General features: G+C 71.3%; 3 protein-coding genes across 3 annotated transcripts in view; 1 reads left to right on the top strand and 2 right to left on the bottom strand.

Annotated features, from left to right (window-relative positions):
* Positions 1–2,601: 2,601 nt before the first annotated feature.
* Positions 2,602–14,369, bottom strand: LOC141736861 (coiled-coil domain-containing protein 106-like). Its single transcript, XM_074571487.1, is given in 8 exon segments — positions 2,602–2,848; positions 2,851–2,997; positions 7,597–7,803; positions 10,269–10,413; positions 10,847–10,857; positions 13,220–13,327; positions 13,622–13,697; positions 14,290–14,369. Coding segments are annotated over 8 exon segments (873 nt in total). The 5' UTR covers positions 14,302–14,369; the 3' UTR covers positions 2,602–2,681.
* Positions 14,370–14,934: 565 nt separating this feature from the next.
* On the top strand, positions 14,935–17,629 carry LOC141736865 (uncharacterized). Its single transcript, XM_074571491.1, has 2 exons — positions 14,935–15,125; positions 16,997–17,629. Exons 1-2 carry the CDS (start codon positions 15,082–15,084, stop codon positions 17,592–17,594), a joined length of 642 nt encoding a protein of 213 aa, XP_074427592.1. The 5' UTR covers positions 14,935–15,081; the 3' UTR covers positions 17,595–17,629.
* A 1,441-nt stretch (positions 17,630–19,070) lies between these two features.
* LOC141736860 (coiled-coil domain-containing protein 106-like) overlaps positions 19,071–19,579 on the bottom strand; it is an 8,877-nt gene continuing 8,368 nt past the window's right edge. The window contains exon 7 of the mRNA XM_074571486.1: positions 19,071–19,129. Coding sequence (XP_074427587.1) covers positions 19,071–19,129 — 59 coding nt within the window. The remainder of the gene's footprint in view (positions 19,130–19,579) is intronic.

The raw sequence follows: 19,579 nt of genomic DNA, 5'->3' as shown, positions 1-19,579 counted from the left end.
GGCGCCGGAGGGGGTCAGGGTGGTTTCGGGGGGGCGGCTGTCCCAGTACAGGAGGGAGCGGGGGGGGACTGGGGGGGGGGTCCCACCTTGCTGGGGGGGGGCACGTTGGTGGGCTCAGGCTGGTTCTGGGGGGGGCCTGTCCCAGTACAGGAGCGAGCGGGGGGGTCTGGGGGGGTCCCAGCCCACTGTGGGGGGGTCCCAGCCCAGTACAGGAGGGAGCGGGGGGGGACTGGGGGGGGGTCCCACCTTGCTGGGGGGGGGCACGTTGGTGGGCTCAGGCTGGTTCTGGGGGGGGCCTGTCCCAGTACAGGAGCGAGCGGGGGGGTCTGGGGGGGTCCCAGCCCACTGTGGGGGGGTCCCAGCCCAGTACAGGAGGGAGCGGGGGGGGTCTGGGGGGGGTCCCAGCCCACTGGGGGGGGGTCCCAGCCCAGTACAGGAGGGAGGGGGTGGGTCTGGGGGGGTCCCAGCCCACTGTGGGGGGGTCCCAGCCCAGTACAGGAGCGAGCAGGGGGGTCTGGGGGGGTCCCAGCCCACTGTGGGGGGGTCCCAGCCCAGTACAGGAGGGAGCGGCTGGGGTCTGGGGGGGGTCCCAGCCCACTGGGGGAAGTGCGTGAGGGTCCTTGGGGGGGGGGGGGGGGGCCTGTCCCACTGGGGGGGGGTCCCAGCCCAGTACAGGAGGGAGTGGGGGGGGTCTGGGGGGGGTCCCAGCCCATTGGGGGAAGTGCATGAGGGTCCTGGGGGGGGGGGGGCCTGTCCCACTGGGGGGGGGGTCCCAGCCCAGTACAGGAGCGAGTGGGGGGGGTCTGGGGGGGTCCCAGCCCAGTACAGGAGCGAGCAGGGGGGTCTGGGGGGGTCCCAGCCCACTGTGGGGGGGTCCCAGCCCAGTACAGGAGCGAGTGGGGGGGGTCTGGGGGGGTCCCAGCCTACTGTGGGGGGGTCCCAGCCCAGTACAGGAGCGAGTGGGGGGGGTCTGGGGGGGTCCCAGCCCACTGTGGGGGGGTCCCAGCCCAGTACAGGAGGGAGTGGGGGGGGTCTGGGGGGGTCCCAGCCAACTGTGGGGGGGTCCCAGCCCAGTACAGGAGCGAGCGGGGGGGTCTGGGGGGGTCCCAGCCCACTGTGGGGGGGTCCCAGCCCAGTACAGGAGGGAGCGGGGGGGGTCTGGGGGGGTCCCAGCCCACTGTGGGGGGGTCCCAGCCCAGTACAGGAGGGAGCGGGGGGGTCTGGGGGGGTCCTGTCCCACTCGGGGGGTCTGGGGGGGTCCTGGGGGGGGGGTCCCAGCCCACTGGGGGGGAGCACAAGACGGGGTGAGGCTGGTTCTGGTGGGGGGGGGGGTGTCCCGTCCCAGTACAGGAGTGAGTGGGGGGGGGCTGGGGGGGGGTCCCAGCGCACTGGGGGAGTGCATGGGGGTTCTGGGGGGGCTCCTCTCCCAGATTGGGGGGGGTGTCCTGGGGGGGGGGAGGTAAGGGGGGCATCTTTTTTGGGGGGGGGGGTGTCTCAGCCTGCCGGGAAAGTGCATGGGTGTCCCAGGCAGGTTGGGGGGGCTCCTGTCCCAGATTGGGGGTGTCTGGGGGGGGGGGGGGTCCCACCGGGGGGGGGGTCCCACCCTGCTGTGGGAGCATAGGGGGGTCCCAGGTGGGGGGGGGGGGGGGGGGGGCTCCTGTCCCAGATCGGGGGGGGGGGGTGTCTGGGGGAGGGGGGGTGTCTGGGGGAGGGGGGGTCACACCCTACTGGGAGGGCATGGTGGGGGGGGGGGTTGGTTTCCCAGGTGGGTTGGGGGGGGGCTCCTGTCCCACACGGGGGGGTGTCGGGGGGGGAGGGTCTGTGGGGGGGGTCTCATCCTGCCGGAGAGCGTGGGGGGGGTCCCGGTCAGGTTGGGGGGGGGGTCTCATCCTGCCGGGAGAGCGTGGGGGGGGGGGTCCCCAGGCAGGTTGGGGGGGGCTCCTGTCCCACATTGGGGGGGTCAGGGCTGGGGGTAGGGTCTGGAGGGGGGGTCTCACCCTGCCCGGGGAGAGCGTGGGGGGGTCCCGGTCAGGTTAGGGGGGGTCTCATCCTGCCGGGAGAGCGTGGGGGTGTCCCAGGCAGGTTGGGGGGGGGGCTCCTGTCCCAGATCGGGGTGGGGGGGGTCCCACCCTACTGGGAGACCACGGCGGGGGGGGTCCCAGGTGGGTTGCGGGGGGGGCTCCTCTCCCACATTGGGGGGTGTCGTGGGGGGTAGGGTCTGGAGGGGGGTCTCACCCTGCCAGGAGAGCGTAGGGGGGGTCCCGGTCAGGTTGGGGAGGGGGGGGTCTCACCCTGCCGGGGAGAGCGTGGGGGGGGTCCCGGTCAGGTTGGGGGGGGGTCTCATCCTGCCGGGAAGCGTGGGGGTGTCCCAGGCAGGTTGGGGGAGGGGGGGCTCCTGTCCCAGATTGGGGTGGGGGGGTCCCACCCTACTGGGAGAGCACGGCGGGGGGGGTTCCCAGGTGGGTTGGGGGGGGCTCCTGTCCCAGATCGGGGTGGGGGGGTCCCACCCTACTGGGAGAGCACGGCGGGGGGGGTTCCCAGGTGGATTGGGGGGGGTTCCCATCCCAGGTGGGGAATGGAGGGATGGGGGTTGGGGGGGGGGGTGTGTGTGTGTCATCATCGTCCCCCCCGCCGGGTCCCCCGTGTCCCGTCCCCCCCCCGCCCCCCCGCCGCGCGCCCCTTCACCGCTTGAAGCGGTAGGTGATGGGGAGGAGCAATTTGCTCTTTTTGAGGGCTTGGACCTTCTGGAGGGTGTCGGGATCGAGGGCCAGGAAACAACGGCGGGAATATTCCAGGAGCCGCTCCTTGGAAGGGTCGAACTCCCCCACCTCCGCCAGCTTCTCGGGGCCACCAGCAGGAGCTCGGCGATGGGGGTGGTGAGGGCCACCGTGTTCCGATCCACCCGGTGGTGCTCGAAAGCCCGGCTCATGCTCTTCAGCTTCTGGAAGGTGGTCAGGATCTTCTTGTAGCGGGAGAGGACCCCGTCGGCGTCCTTCACTGCAAGGAGCGGGGGACACGGGGACAATCAGCGGGGGAGGGGGGAGGACAGGGATGGGGACAAGGGAACACGGGGACAGAAGGATGCAGGGGTGGGGGACGGGGACATCCAGGGAGGTGGGGATGGGGACGGGGGACAAGGGACATGGGGATGGAGATAAAGGGTGGGGGACAGGGACATGGGGACGGGGATGGGGACAAGGGACACAGGGACATGGGGACGGGATGGGGACAAGGGACATGGGGATGGAGATAAAGGGGTGGGGGACACAGGGACATGGGGACGGGATGGGGACAAGGGACACAGGGACATGGGGACGGGATGGGGACAAGGGACACAGGGATGGAGATAGAGGGGTGGGGGACACAGGGACGTGGGGACGGGATGGGGACAGGGGACACAGGGACAGAAGGATGCAGGGGTGGGGGACGGGGACATCCAGGGAGGTGGGGATGGGACGGGGACGAGGGACACGGGGATGGAGATAGAGGGGCGGGGGACACAGGGACGTGGGGACGGGATGGGGACAAGGGACACAGGGACATGGGGACGGGATGGGGACAAGGGACATGGGGACGGAGATAGAGGGGTGGGGGACACAGGGACATGGGGACGGGATGGGGACAAGGGACACAGGGACATGGGGACAGGATGGGGACAAGGGACATGGGGACGGAGATAGAGGGGTGGGGGACACAGGGACGTGGGGACGGGATGGGGACAAGGGACACAGGGACATGGGGACGGGATGGGGACAAGGGGCACGGGGACGGAGATAGAGGGGTGGGGGACACAGGGACGTGGGGACGGGATGGGGACAAGGGACACAGGGACATGGGGACGGGATGGGGACAAGGGACACAGGGATGGAGATAGAGGGGTGGGGGACACAGGGACGTGGGGACGGGATGGGGACAGGGGACACAGGGACAGAAGGATGCAGGGGTGGGGGACGGGGACATCCCAGGGAGGTGGGGATGGGGACGGGACGAGGGACACGGGGATGGAGATAGAGGGGCGGGGACACAGGGACGTGGGGACGGGATGGGGACAAGGGACACAGGGACAGGGGGACGGATGGGGACAAGGGACATGGGGATGGAGATAAAGGGGTGGGGGGACACAGGGACATGGGGACGGGATGGGGACAAGGGACACAGGGACATGGGGACGGGATGGGGACAAGGGGCAGGGGACGGAGATAGAGGGGTGGGGGACACAGGGACGTGGGGACGGGATGGGGACAAGGGACACAGGGACATGGGGACGGGATGGGGACAAGGGACACGGGGATGGAGATAGAGGGGTGGGGGATACAGGGACATGGGGACGGGACGGGGACAAGGGACACGGGACAGAAGGATGCAGGGGTGGGGGACGGGGACATCCAGGGAGGTGGGGATGGGGACGGGGACGAGGGACACGGGGATGGAGATAGAGGGGTGGGGGACACAGGGACGTGGGGACGGGATGGGGACAAGGGACACGGGGATGGAGACAGAGGGGTGGGGGACACAGGGACGTGGGAACGGGATGGGGACAAGGGACATGGGACGGAGATAGAGGGGTGGGGGACACAGGGACATGGGACGGGGACGAGGGACACGGGGACGGAGATAGGAGGGGTGGGGGACACAGGGACATGGGGACGGGATGGGGACAAGGGACACGGGGATGGAGATAGAGGGGTGGGGGACACAGGGACATGGGGACGGGATGGGGACAAGGGACATGGGGACGGAGATAGAGGGGTGGGGGACACAGGGACATGGGGACGGGATGGGGACAAGGGACACGGGGATGGAGATAAAGGGGTGGGGGACACAGGGACATGGGGACGGGATGGGGACAAGGGACACAGGGACATGGGATGGGGGAGGTGGACGGGGACATCCAGGGACGTGGGGATGGGGACGGGGACAAGGGACACGGGGACGTGGGGATGGGGGACAGGGACACGGGGATGGGATGGGGACAAGGGACACAGGGATGGAGATAGAGGGGTGGGGGACGGGATGGGGACAAGGGACACAGGGACGTGGGGGAGCAAGGGACACGGGGACACAGGGATATAGAGATGGGGGACAGAGACATCCAGGGACGTGGGGACGGGATGGGGACAAGGGACATGGGAATGGAGATACAGGGGAGGGGGACACAGGGACACGGGGACGGGATGGGGACAAGGGACACAGTGACGGGGATACAGAGATGGGGGACACGGGGGGGACGGGGACATGGGGACAAGGGAGGCGGGGACGGGGACGCGGGGATGGGGTGACATGGGGACAGGGGGACACAAGGACATGGGGGACACAGGGACATGGGGACGGGGGTGTGGGGGGCAGGGACATGGGAACAGAGGGGACACGGGGACATGGGGATGGGGACAGGGACATGGGAGGGACGAGGGGGGGGGACGAGGGGGGGGACACACAGGGATGGGGACAACAGGGACAGACGGAGGGGGGGTGACACGGGCCAGCGCCGGCGGGGGACAGGGCAGAGAAGAGACACTGTCACCTCCTGCCACGGCCACCAGCACGGGGGGACCTCGGGGACGTGGTGGCCTGGAGGGTCCTGGAGGGGAGCAGGTGACACTGCAGGGTCGGGGGGGGGGGGGGGGGATGGGACACCCCAGTGTCCCCAGGGGGGTCACAGTGTCCCCAAGGGGGTCCCGGTGTCCCCAAGGGGGTCCCAGGTGTTCCCAGAGGGTCCTGGTGTCCCCAGTGGGTCCTAGAGGGTCCCAATGTCCCCAGAGGGTCCCCAGTGTCCCCACGGGGTCCCAGGTGTCCCCAGAGGGTCCTGGTGTCCCCAGGGGCTCCTGGAGGGTCCCCAGGAGGTCCCAGTGTCCCCATCGGGTCCCTATAGGTTCCCAGTGTCCCCAGGGGGTCCCAGTGTCCCCGGAGGGGGCAGGGGGGTTCTGGATGGTCCTGGTGTCCCCAGAGGGTCCCCAGTGTCCCCACGGGGTCCCAGGTGTCCCCAGAGGGTCCTGGATGGTCCTGGTGTCCCCAAGAGGCTCCCAGTGTCCCCACCGGGTCCCCAGGAGCTCCCAGTGTCCCCAGGGGGTCCCAGTGTCCCCAGGGGCTCCTGGAGGGTCCCCAGGGGGTCCCAGTGTCCCCGGGGAGGGGGGGGGAGGTTCTGGATGGTCCTGGTGTCCCCAGAGGCTCCCAGTGTCCCCATCGGGTCCCCAGAGGCTCCCAGTGTCCCCAGTGAGTGCCAGTGTCCCCATAGGTTCCCACTGTCCCCAGGGGGTCCCAGTGTCCCCAGGGGGTCCTGGAGGGTCCCCAGGGGGTCCCAGTGTCCCCGGGGAGGGGGGGGGAGGTTCTGGATGGTCCTGGTGTCCCCAGAGGCTCCCAGTGTCCCCATCGGGTCCCCAGAGGCTCCCAGTGTCCCCAGTGAGTGCCGGTGTCCCCATAGGGTCCCAGTGTCCCCAGGGGGTCCCAGTGTCCCCAGGGGCTCCTGGAGGGTCCCCAGGGGGTCCCAGTGTCCCCATCGGGTCCCCAGAGGTTCCCGGGGTCCCCACGGGGTCCCAGGTGTCCCCAGAGGGTCCTGGATGGTCCTGGTGTCCCCAGAGGCTCCCAGTGTCCCCATCGGGTCCCCAGAGGCTCCCAGTGTTCCCAGTGAGTGCCAGTGTCCCCATAGGTTCCCACTGTCCCCAGGGGGTCCCAGTGTCCCCAGGGGGTCCTGGAGGGTCCCCAGGGGGTCCCAGTGTCCCCGGGGAGGGGGGGGGAGGTTCTGGATGGTCCTGGTGTCCCCAGAGGCTCCCAGTGTCCCCATCGGGTCCCCAGAGGCTCCCAGTGTCCCCAGTGAGTGCCGGTGTCCCCATAGGTTCCCAGTGTCCCCAGGGGGTCCCAGTGTCCCCAGGGGCTCCTGGAGGGTCCCCAGGGGGTCCCAGGCGTCCCCAGGGGGTCCTGGATGGTTCTGGTGTCCCCAGAGGCTCCCAGGGTCCCCATCGGGTCCCCAGAGGCTCCCAGTGTCCCCAGTGAGTGCCAGTGTCCCCATAGGTTCCCACTGTCCCCAGGGGGTCCCAGTGTCCCCAGGGGGTCCTGGAGGGTCCCCAGGGGGTCCCAGTGTCCCCGGGGAGGGGGGGGAGGTTCTGGATGGTCCTGGTGTCCCCAGAGGCTCCCAGTGTCCCCATCGGGTCCCCAGAGGCTCCCAGTGTCCCCAGTGAGTGCCAGTGTCCCCATAGGTTCCCAGTGTCCCCAGGGGTCCCAGTGTCCTCAGGGGCTCCTGGAGGGTCCCCAGGGGGTCCCAGTGTCCCCATCGGGTCCCTATAGGTTCCCAGTGTCCCCAGGGGGTCCCAGGTGTCCCCAGAGGGTCCTGGATGGTCCTGGTGTCCCCAGAGGCTCCCAGTGTCCCCATCGGGTCCCCAGAGGCTCCCAGTGTCCCCAGTGAGTGCCAGTGTCCCCATAGGTTCCCACTGTCCCCAGGGGGTCCCAGTGTCCCCAGGGGGTCCCAGTGTCCCCGGGGAGGGGGGGGGGAGGTTCTGGATGGTCCTGGTGTCCCCAGAGGCTCCCAGTGTCCCCATCGGGTCCCCGTAGGTTCCCGGTGTCCCCCGGGGGTCCCGACGTCCCCGGTGTCCCCCAGGGTCTCACCCCGTTGTCTCTCGCGGGTCCGGGCTTTGCCGACGCGACGGCGGGTGACGCCGCTTTTGGGTTTGTGGCGTCTCCGCTCCGCGGTGCCGCCGTCCTCGGAGGGGCCCAGGGAGGAGGCGACGCTGTCGTTGTCCGTCACCTCCCCGGGGCGGGGGTCCCCCGCGTCCCCCCGCCGTGTCACCGCCGCCTTCCCGCGGCCGTGCTCCTCTGCGGGCAGCGCTCAGCGCCGGAGGGACCCACAGCGCTCCCCCCCCGGCCCCGGCCACCCCCCCCCCCTCCCCGATGTCCCCGTGTCCCCCCCCTCCCTGTCCCCATGAGCACCCTCCTGTCCCCCCCCGTTCCCTTCTCCCCACATCCCCCCCCCCCAAACCCCCTCCTCGTGCCCCCCCCCCAGACACCCCATCACCCCACACCCCCCTTGGCCCCACATCCCCGTGTGTGTGTCCCTCACCCCCCCCCCGCCCCATAACCCCACATTCGCCCGTCCCCATGTCCCCATGTCCCTCGATGTCCCCCCCATCCCCCTGTCCCCACGGCCCCCCCAGACCCCACATCCCCCCCCCCGAGCCTCCCCACATCCCCGCCTCCCCCCACACTCCCTGCCCTCAGGATCCCCCCTACGTCCCCCGCCGTGTCCCCCCCGTGTCCCCCCACTGTGTCCCCCCAGACCCCCTGTCCCCCCCAAACGCCCCGTCCCTGTGTCCCCACGTCCCCCCCAGACCCCACATCCCCCCCCCGAGCCTCCCCACACCCCCGCCTCCCCCCACACCCCTGCCCTCAGCATCCCCCCCACATCCCCTGCCGTGTCCCCCCCGCACTATGTCCCCCCCAGACCCTGTGTCCCCCCCAAACCCCCCGTCCCTGTGTCCCCACGTCCCCCCCAGACCCCGCATCCCCCCACCCTGAACCTCCCCACATCCCCGCCTCCCCCCACACCCCTGCCCTCAGCATCCCCCCCGCATCCCCTGCCATGTCCCCCCGTGTCCCCCCCCATGTCCCCCCCAAACCCCCCATCCCCATGTCCCCACGTCCCCCCCAGACCCCGCATCCCCCCACCCTGAACCTCCCCACATCCCCGCCTCCCCCCACACCCCCTGCCCTCAGCATCCCCCCCGCATCCCCTGCCATGTCCCCCCCGTGTCCCCCCCCATGTCCCCCCCAAACCCCCCATCCCCATGTCCCCACGTCCCCCCAGACCCCACGTTCCCTCCCGCCCTGAGCCTCCCCACACCCCCGCCTCCCCCCACACCCCCTGCCCCCCCACGTCCCCCACCGTGTCCCCTCCATGTCCCCCCAAACCCCCTGTCCCTGTGTCCCCACGTCCCCCCCAGACCTCACATCCCCCCCCGACCCTCCCCACATCCCCGCCTCCCCCAACACCCCCTGCCCTCAGCATCCCCCCCACATCCCCTGCCGTGTCCCCCCCGTGTCCCCCCCCATGTCCCCCCCAAACCCCCCGTCCCTGTGTCCCCACGTCCCCCCCAGACCTCACATCCCCCCCCGACCCTCCCCACATCCCCGCCTCCCCCCACACCCCTGCCCTCAGCATCCCCCCCGACATCCCCTGCCGTGTCCCCCCCGTGTCCCCCCCCATGTCCCCCCCAAACCCCCCGTCCCCATGTCCCCACGTCCCCCCCAGACCCCACGTTCCCTCCCGCCCTGAGCCTCCCCACACCCCCGCCTCCCCCCACCCCCTGCCCTCAGCATCCTCCCCACATCCCCTGCCGTGTCCCCCCCGCACTGTGTCCCCCCCAGACCCTGTGTCCCCCCCAAACCCCCCGTCCCTGTGTCCCCACGTCCCCCCCAGACCCCACATCCCCCCCTGAGCCTCCCCACATCCCCGCCTCCCCCCACACCCCTTGCCCTCAGCATCCCCCCCGACATCCCCTGCCGTGTCCCCCCCGTGTCCCCCCCAAACCCCCTGTCCCCATGTCCCCACGTCCCCCCCAGACCCCACGTTCCCTCCCGCCCTGAGCCTCCCCACACCCCCGCCTCCCCCCACACCCCCTGCCCCCCCACATCCCCCACCGTGTCCCCTCCATGTCCCCCCAAACCCCCCGTCCCTGTGTCCCCACGTCCCCCCCAGACCCCGCATCCCCCCACCCTGAACCTCCCCACATCCCCGCCTCCCCCCACACCCCCTGCCCTCAGCATCCCCCCCACATCCCCTGCCGTGTCCCCCCCGCACTGTGTCCCCCCCAGACCCTGTGTCCCCCCTAAACCCCCCCGTCCCTGTGTCCCCACGTCCAGACCCACATCCCCCCCCGAGCCTCCCCACATCCCCGCCTCCCCCAACACCCCCTGCCCTCAGCATCCCCCCCGCATCCCCCTGCCGTGTCCCCCCAGACCCCGTTTCCCCCCAAACCCCCCATCCCTGTGTCCCCACGGCCCCCCCAGACCCCGCATCCCCCCACCCTGAACCTCCCCACATCCCCGCCTCCCCCCACACCCCCTGCCCTCAGCATCCCCCCCGCATCCCCTGCCGTGTCCCCCCCGTGTCCCCCCCCATGTCCCCCCCAAACCCCCATCCCCATGTCCCCACGTCCCCCCAGACCCCACGTTCCCTCCCGCCCTGAGCCTCCCCACATCCCCGCCTCCCCCCATACCGTGTGCCCCCCCCACGTCCCCCGGGTGTCCCGTCCCCCCCCCCCCCCCGCCGCGTCCCCCCTCACCGTCCCCCCCGCGGGCCCCCGAGATGAACTTGTCGAGCTGGCAGCGCAGGAAATCCCGCTCCTCCTCCAGGTCCTCGATGCGCTTCTGCAGCCAGGCGTTGCGCTCCAGGGCCAAGTGCAGCTGCGCCCCGCGCCCCGGGGGGGTCTGCGGACCCCCGGGGACCCCCCCCTCAGCCCCCTGGTCCTGGGGAACCCCCCCCATGCCTTGGGGACCCCCATCCTCAGACCCACATCCCCACTCGGGCACCCCCAACCCCACACTGGGGGGCTCTGGGGACCCCCGGGGACTCCCCCCTCAGCCCCACGGCCCTGGGGAACCCCCCATGCCTTGGGGACCCCCACCCTCAGACCCACCTCCCCCCCAACACCACATCAGGGGGGTCTGGGGACCCCCACCCTCAGCCCCACGGCCCTGGGGACCCCCCCCATGCCTTGGGGACCCCCACCCTCAGACCCACATCCCCCCCAACCCCACATCAGGGGGTCTGGGGACCCCCACCCTCAGCCCCACGGCCCTGGGGAGCCCCCCCATGCCTTGGGGACCCCCACCCTCAGACCCACATCCCCCCCCACCCCACATCGGGGGGCTCTGCGGACCCCCAGGGACCCCCCCTCAGCCCCACGGCCCTGGGGAACCCCCCCATGCCTTGGGGACCCCCACCCTCAGACCCACATCCCCCCCAACCCCACATCAGGGGGGTCTGGGGACCCCCACCCTCAGCCCCACGGCCCTGGGGAGCCCCCCCATGCCTTGGGGACCCCCACCCTCAGACCCACATCCCCCCCAACCCCACATCGGGGGGCTCTGGGAACCCCCCCCTTACCCCCACAGCCCTGGGGACCCCCCCCATGCCGTGGGGACCCCCATCCTCAGACCCACATCCCCACTCGGGCACCCCCAACCCCACACTGGGGGGCTCTGGGGACCCCCGGGGACTCCCCCCTCAGCCCCACGGCCCTGGGGAGCCCCCCCATGCCTTGGGGACCCCCACCCTCAGACCCACCTCCCCCCCAACCCCACATCAGGGGGGTCTGGGGACCCCCACCCTCAGCCCCACGGCCCTGGGGAGCCCCCCCATGCCTTGGGGACCCCCATCCTCAGACCCACCTCCCCCCCAACCCCACATCAGGGGGGTCTGGGGACCCCCACCCTCAGCCCCATGGCCTTGGGAACCCCCCCCATGCCTTGGGGACCCCCACCCTCAGACCCACCTCCCCCCCAACCCCACATCGGGGGGGTCTGGGGACCCCCACCCTCAGCCCCACGGCCCTGGGGAACCCCCCCATGCCTTGGGGACCCCCACCCTCAGACCCACCTCCCCCCCAACCCCACATCAGGGGGGTCTGGGGACCCCCACCCTCAGCCCCACGGCCCTGGGGAACCCCCCCATGCCTTGGGGACCCCCACCCTCAGACCCACATCCCCCCCAACCCCACATCAGGGGGGTCTGGGGACCCCCACCCTCAGCCCCACGGCCCTGGGGAGCCCCCCCATGCCTTGGGGACCCCCACCCTCAGACCCACCTCCCCCCCAACCCCACATCGGGGGGCTCTGCGGACCCCCAGGGACCCCCCCTCAGCCCCACGGCCCTGGGGAACCCCCCCATGCTTTGGGGACCCCCACCCTCAGACCCACCTCCCCCCCAACCCCACATCAGGGGGGTCTGGGGACCCCCCCCTTAGCCCCACAGCCCTGGGGAACCCTCCCATGCCTTGGGGACCCCCATCCTCAGACCCACATCCCCACTCGGGCACCCCCAACCCCACACTGGGGGGCTCTGGGGACCCCCGGGGACTCCCCCCTCAGCCCCATGCCCTGGGGAACCCCCCCCATGCCTTGGGGACCCCCACCCTCAGACCCACCTCCCCCCAACCCCACATCAGGGGGGTCTGGGGACCCCCACCCTCAGCCCCATGGCCTTGGGGACCCCCCCATGCCTTGGGGACCCCCACTCTCAGACCCACCTCCCCCCCAACCCCACACTGGGGGGGTCTGGGAACCCCCCCCTTAGCCCCACAGCCCTGGGGAACCCCCCCATGCCTTGGGGACCCCCATCCTCAGACCCACATCCCCACTCGGGCACCCCCAACCCCACACTGGGGGGCTCTGGGGACCCCCGGGGACTCCCCCCCTCAGCCCCACGGCCCTGGGGAACCCCCCCATGCCTTGGGGACCCCCCACCCTCAGACCCACCTCCCCCCCAACCCCACATCGGGGGGCTCTGCGGACCCCCAGGGACCCCCCCTCAGCCCCACGGCCCTGGGGAACCCCCCCATGCCTTGGGGACCCCCACCCTCAGACCCACCTCCCCCCCAACCCCACATCAGGGGGGTCTGGGGACCCCCACCCTCAGCCCCACGGCCTTGGGGACCCCCCCCATGCCTTGGGGACGCCCACCGTCAGACCCACATCCCCCCCAACCCTACATCAGGGGGGTCTGGGGACCCCCACCCTCAGCCCCACGGCCCTGGGGAACCCCCCCATGCCTTGGGGACCCCCACCCTCAGACCCACGTCCCCCCCAACCCCACAATGGGGGGCTCTGGGGACCCCCACCCTCAGCTCCACATCCTGGAGGACCCCCCCTCTCCCTAGAGACCTCTCCCAAGACCCCCTCTTCCTCTAAAGACACCCCCAAAAGCCTCCCCCTTCTCTCTAAGGCCCCCCCTTCCCCTAAAGACCCCCCCTTTGCCCTATAGAGCCCCCCCCCTCTAAAAATATGCCCCCCCAACCCCCCCCTTCTCCCTAGAGGCACTTGGGGACCCCAAGGCGGGGGGGGGGGGGGGGCCTGGGGGCATGGGTCTGGGGAGGGTCCCCGGTGCACAGGGGGGGGGCTCTGGGGTGTCCCCCCCGCCTCAGACCCAACCCCCTGGGGACCCCCCACCCTGTTCATCCTCCCCCCCCCACCCCCACCCCCCCCAAAAAGGGACCCGGGCACCCCCCCCCCCCACCTTCGAAGCTGCTCTGGGGGGGGCTGAGGCTGTAGAAGATGGGGGGCTCGACGTGGGGGGGCTCCTCAAAGGGGATGGAGATCTCGAAGGCCTCCTCATCCTTCTTCACTGATTGGGGGGGGGGGGCACGTGGGGGGGGGGGTGTCACTATCACACAGCGCCCCCCCCCCCCCCCCCCCGGGACACCCTGACCCCCCAGCACCCCCCAAGATGGTCCCTACCCCCCCCCCCCCCGGGGCATTGATATCCCCCAAAAGAGGGCTCCTACCCCCCCCCCCCCCAAGGCCCACTCGTGTCCCCAGCCCCCTGACACCCCCTGGGGCGGGGGGGGGGGGTGTCCGTGTTCCCCACCCCCCACCCCCCCCCCCCCCACCCGCAAGCCCCCCCCGGGTCCCCCAGTACCGGGTCGGCGGCGGCGGTCAGCCATGGCAGGGACCCCCCCGGCCCCCCCGCTGCCTCCGGGCACCTCGGCGGGACGCTGCGGGGGGGGGGGGGGAATGTGGGGGGGAGGGTGTCAGCGGGGTTCAGTGGCACTGGGCCCCCCCCGCCCGGACCCCCCCAAACCCCCGAGACCCGACTCGCCCCCCCCCCCCCCCCCTCCACGGGAACCCCCCCAAACGAGGACACCCCCCTTGGGACCCCCCGAAAACCGGGACACCCCCTGAAACCCCCCCACCTGAAACCACCCCCCCCCCCAGGGGACCCCCGGACGCCCAAAACCGGACTCTCCCCCCCTCCAGGGACCCCCAACCCCCCCCCCCCAAAACTAGTGCCCTCCAGACCGAGACACCCCCCTAAACCGTGACCTCCCGCACCGTCCCCCCCCCGCCAAACCGGGACTCCCCCTCCCGCCCCAACCGGGACCTCCCTGAAAACCGGGACACCCCCCCCACCCCCCCCCCAAAAAATGCCCCCCCCCAAAAAAAAAAACGGGACCCCTACACGGGGGGGTCCTTCCCGAAGCGGGGCGAGGGGAGCCGGGCGGGGGGGGGGGGGGTGTCTCTTGGGGGGGGGGGGTGTCCCCCTGTTGGGGGCGGGGGGGGGGGTCCCGGCCGAGCCCCCGCGCTCACCCCGCTCCGCATCCGCCCGGCGGCCGCCGCCCGGGCAGGGACCGTCTGCAAAGAGCCGCCGGGGAGCTGCGGCGAAGGGCGATGCGAAGAAGGTTGGGGGGGGGGGGGGCGACTTGTTTGCGGGGGGGGGAGGGCCGGTCCTTCGCTCTACCCCCCCACCCCAACCCGCCCCTCCCCGCCTCCCCCCACACACATCCCCCGGACTCCCACCCGCGGGGATGCTTTTTCGGCTGCGCTCGGGAGCGGCTCTTTGGCGACGCTCCCTGAGCCGCCGCCCGCCCCCGCCAGCTGATGTAGGGACCGGGGCAAAATTCCCGAGCGCGGCCGCGGGCGAAAGGAGGAGAGGAGGCGAGCGGAGTTGGCGGGGGAGGAGGGGGCGGGGAGCGTCGCGAAAGAACCGCCCTTGAGCGGGGGCGAAAAACATCCCCGCGGGGGGGGGGGGGGGGGGGGGGAACGACGGAAGGGGCGGGTGGAGGACGCGCTAAGGGAGGAGGGGGGAGCAGAAACTCCGCGTCCCGCGGGGGGGTGGGCCGGGGGGGAGCGGGGGGAACGCGTCTCCGCGCCGCGTTTCCACCCGGACACCAAACGCTGAGACACCGGGGCGAGCCCAGCGCCCCCCCCCCCCCCTTTCCTCCTTCCCCCCCCCCCCCCCGCCGGGCGCCCCCCTCCCGCCCCGCGGGGCCGGGGGACCCCGATGCGGCGGCCCCGCACGGCCCGTGTCCCCCCCCCCACCCCGAGCCCCGCAGCCGGGTTCCGTCCCCGCCGGAGACGCCGCGGCCTGAGCGGGGCCCCATGAAGGGCCCCAGGTGGGGCCCGGGGCGCGGAGCCGCCGGGAGGTAACGGGGGGAGGGGGCGGGGGGGGAGGGAAGGGGAGGAGGAGTCCAGGACCCACATGTCTGCCCCCCCCCCCCCCAGGAGACCCCCATATCTGCCCCCCCCCGTGGACCCAGGAGTCGGGGACCCCCATATCTGACCCCCCCCCCCCCGTGGACCCAAGTGTGCAGGACCCCCATATCTGACCCCCCCCCGGGGGACCCAGGAGTCCGGGACCCCCATATCTGCCCCCCCCGTGGACCCAAGTGTGCAGGACCCCCATATCTGACCCCACCCCCCGGGGACCCAGGAGTTGGGGACCCCCATGTCTGACCCCCCCCGGGGACCCAAGTGTGCAGGACCCCCATATCTGACCCCCCCCCGGGGGACCCAGGAGTCCGGGACCCCCATATCTGCCCCCCCCCGTGGACCCAAGTGTGCAGGACCCCCATATCTGACCCCCCCCCGGGGACCCAGGAGTTGGGGACCCCCATATCTGACCCCCCCCCGGGGACACAGGAGTCGGGGACCCCCATATCTGACCCCCCCCCGGGGACACAGGAGTCGGGGACCCCCATATCTGCCCCCCCCGCCGGGGACCCAGGTGTCCAGGAGCCCCATATCTGACACCCCCCCCCCGGGGACCCAGGAGTCGGGGACCCCCATATCTGCCCCCCCCGCCGGGGACCCAGGAGTCCAGGACCCCCATATCTGCCCCCCCCCGTGGACCCAAGTGTGCAGGACCCCCATATCTGACCCCACCCCCCGGGGACCCAGGAGTTGGGGACCCCCATATCTGACCCCCCCCCGGGGACACAGGAGTCGGGGACCCCCATATCTGCCCCCCCCCGCCGGGGACCCAGGTGTCCAGGAGCCCCATATCTGACACCCCCCCCCCGGGGACCCAGGAGTCCAGGACCCCCATATCTGCCCCCCCCCCGGGGACCCAGGTGTCCAGGACCCCCATATCTGACCCCACCCCCCGGGGACCCAGGAGTCCGGGACCCCCATATCTGCCCCCCCCCGTGGACCCAAGTGTGCAGGACCCCCATATCTGACCCCCCCCCCGGGGACCCAGGAGTTGGGGACCCCCATATCTGCCCCCCCCCCGGGGACCCAGGAGTCGGGGACCCCCATATCTGCCCCCCCCCGTGGACCCAAGTGTGCAGGACCCCCATATCTGACCCCCCCCCCGGGGACCCAGGAGTTGGGGACCCCCATATCTGCCCCCCCCCGGGGACCCAGGAGTCGGGGACCCCCAGATCTGCCCCCCCCCCGGGGACCCAGGAGTTGGGGACCCCCATATCTGCCCCCCCCGGGGACCCAGGAGTCGGGGACCCCCATATCTGACCCCACCCCCGGGGACCCAGGAGTCGGGGACCCCCAGATCTGACCCCCCCCCGGGGACACAGGAGTCGGGGACCCCCATGTCTGACCCCCCCCGGGGACCCAGGAGTCGGGGACCCCCATATCTGCCCCCCCCGCCGGGGACCCAGGTGTCCAGGAGCCCCATATCTGACACCCCCCCCCCGGGGACCCAGGAGTCGGGGACCCCCATATCTGCCCCCCCCGCCGGGGACCCAGGAGTCCAGGACCCCCATATCTGCCCCCCCCCGGGGACCCAGGAGTCGGGGACCCCCAGATCTGACCCCCCCCCCGTGGACCCAAGTGTGCGGGACCCCCAGATCTGCCCCCCCCCCCCCGCCAGGGGCCCTGGTGTCTGAGACCCCCAAACCCCCCCAACCCCTGGGAACCCCTATATCTTACCCCCCCCCCCCCATTCCTGGGGCCCCAGGTGTCCGTGAACCCCCCCCGCCCCCCCCCGCCATCTGCTCCCCTGGGAACCCAGGCATCCAGCACCCCCTCTAACACCCCTCCCCCCATCTCCCCACAGCCGCACCGAGACCCCCAACCACCCCCCGCCGCCGCCCCCCGCGCCGCCGCCGCCCCCCCCACCTCCGCCTCCGCCGCCGCCGCCCGTGGACCCACCGTCCTCCTCCTCCTCCTCCTCCTCCTCCTCCTCCAGCTCTCGCCGTGGGTCCAGCCCCCCATCCGGGGGTCGCTACCTGTTGATCGACAACCAAGGGCTGCCCTATACGGTGTTGGTGGCCGAACCGGGGGGTCCCGGCACCCTCCGACGGGCTTTTTCTTGCCCGGTTTGCGGCCGGTCCTTCGAGTACCTCTCCTACCTGCAGCGACACAGCATCACCCACTCCGAGCACAAGCCCCACGTCTGCCGCGCCTGCGGCAAAGCCTTCAAGAGAACGTCCCACCTGGAGAGGCACAAATACACCCACGCCGGCCGCAAGCCCCACGCCTGCCCCCTCTGCCCCCGGCGCTTCCGAGACTCCGGGGAGTTGGCCCACCACCAGCGGGTGCACACGGGGGAACGACCCTTCCAGTGTCCCCACTGCCACATGCGGTTCGGGGAGAGGAACACCCTCCAACGACACGTCAGGCGCAAGCATCTGCCCCGGCCGCCGGCGCCGTGATGGGGACGTGGCGGGGGGGGGGGGGGTGGGGGCGGCGTGAGATAGAGATGGGGGGGGGGGGGGGCGTGGAGGGTGCGGGGTGGGGGGGGGGTGGGGAGAGACGGTGGATGTGGGGTTTGCAGTGGAAGGGTGGTGGGCCTGGGGCTTGTGCGTGGAGGGGCGGTGGCCCGGGGGTTGGGGATGTGGAGGGATGGTGGCCGTGGAGGTCATCCGTGGAGGGGTGGTGGCCATGGAGGTCATCCATGGAAGGGTGGTGGCCTATGGGTTGGAGACATGGAGGGATGGTGGCCGTGGAGGTCATCCGTGGAGGGGTGGTGGCCATGGAGGTCATCCATGGAAGGGTGGTGGCCTATGGGTTGGAGACATGGAGGGATGGTGGCCACGGAGGTCATCCATGGAAGGGTGGTGGCCTATGGGTTGGAGACATGGAGGGATGGTGGCCGTGGAGGTCATCCATGGAGGGGTGGTGGCCATGGAGGTCATCCATGGAAGGGTGGTGGCCTATGGGTTTGAGACATGGAGGGATGTTGGCCACGGAGGTCATCCGTGGAAGGGTGGTGGCCTATGGGTTTGAGACATGGAGGGATGGTGGCCATGGAGGTCATCCATGGAAGGGTGGTGGCCTATGGGTTGGAGACATGGAGGGATGGTGGCCATGGAGGTCATCCGTGGAGGGGTGGTGGCCGTGGAGGGGTGGTGGCCATGGAGGTCATCCATGGAAGGGTGGTGGCCTATGGGTTGGAGACATGGAGGGATGGTGGCCATGGAGGTCATCCGTGGAAGGGTGGTGGCCTATGGGTTGGAGACATGGAGGGATGGTGGCCGTGGAGGTCATCCGTGGAGGGGTGGTGGCCACAGAAGTCATCGCGGAGGGATGGTGGCCGTGGAAGTCCTCCACGGAGGGATGGTGGCCGTGGAAGTCATCCACGGAGGGATGGTGGCCACGGAAGTCATCATAGAGGGATGTTGGCTATGGAGGTCATCCATGGAGGGATGGTGGCCCCATGGGTTGGGGACATGGAGGGATGGTGGCCTTGGAGGTCATCCATGGAGGATGGTGGTCGTGGAGGTCATCCATGGAAGGATGCTGGCCACGGAGGTCATCCATGGAGGGGTGGTGGCTTAGGGGTTGGGGACATGCAGGGATGGTGGCCATGGAGGTTGTCCACGGAGGATGGTGGCCACAGAAGTCATCATGGAGGGGTGGTGGCCTAGGGGTTGGGGATGTGGAGGGATGGTGGCCATGGAGGTCATCCATACAGGGATGGTGGCCATGGAGGTTCTCCATGGAGGGATGGTGGCCATGAAGGTCATCCATACAGGGACGGTGGCTATGGAGGTCATCCGTAGAGGGATAGTGGCCCAGGGGTTGGGGACGTGGAGGGATGGTCGCCGTGGAGGTCGTTGTGGAGGGATGGTGGCCCTGGCTTTGGGGACATCGTGAGATGGTGGCCCTCAGGCTCATTGTCGAGCTCATCACGGAGGGATGGTGGCCCCGGGGTTGGGGACGTGGAAGGACGGTGGCCTCGGGGCTCCTGCACGGAGGGACGGTGGCCCGGGGGATGGGGTCTGCGCTGCCTGTCCCCCTGTGAAGCTGCTCCCCCCGCCCCCGTGCGAGGTCCCCCCCAGGCTCTCCCCCACTTGACGTTGTATTTTATTTTGTTTTTTAATTATTATTAAAAAGCTCTTTTTTGGTTTTTCCGTTTGTCTCCCGGTGTCTCATTCGGGGGGAGCCCACCCATGAGCTAACGTCCAACTAACCAACCCACCCACCAACTAACCAACCCGCCCACGAGCCAACCCACCAACTAACCAACCCACCCATGAGCCAACCCACCCATCATCCGACCACCCATTAACCGTCCACCCCAGCAACTAACCAACCCGTGATCCCACCAACCCGCCCACTAACCAACCCGCCCATGAGCCAACCCACCAACCAACCCACCCATTAATCAACCAACCCATCATCCAACCACCCATTA

Source organism: Larus michahellis, unplaced genomic scaffold, assembly GCF_964199755.1.
Source record: "Larus michahellis unplaced genomic scaffold, bLarMic1.1 SCAFFOLD_355, whole genome shotgun sequence".
Taxonomy (NCBI): domain Eukaryota; kingdom Metazoa; phylum Chordata; class Aves; order Charadriiformes; family Laridae; genus Larus; species Larus michahellis.
Note: the sequence above shows the minus strand (reverse complement) of the source record. Positions and strands in the feature narration are given on the sequence as shown.

Bases quoted from the DNA above. Each gene is read 5' to 3' on its own strand.
- LOC141736865 (XM_074571491.1), top strand. From the start codon at position 15,082: ATGAAGGGCCCCAGGTGGGGCCCGGGGCGCGGAGCCGCCGGGAG. The intron at 15,126-16,996 runs GTAACGGGGGGA...ATCTCCCCACAG, and splicing joins GGGCGCGGAGCCGCCGGGAG to CCGCACCGAGACCCCCAACC.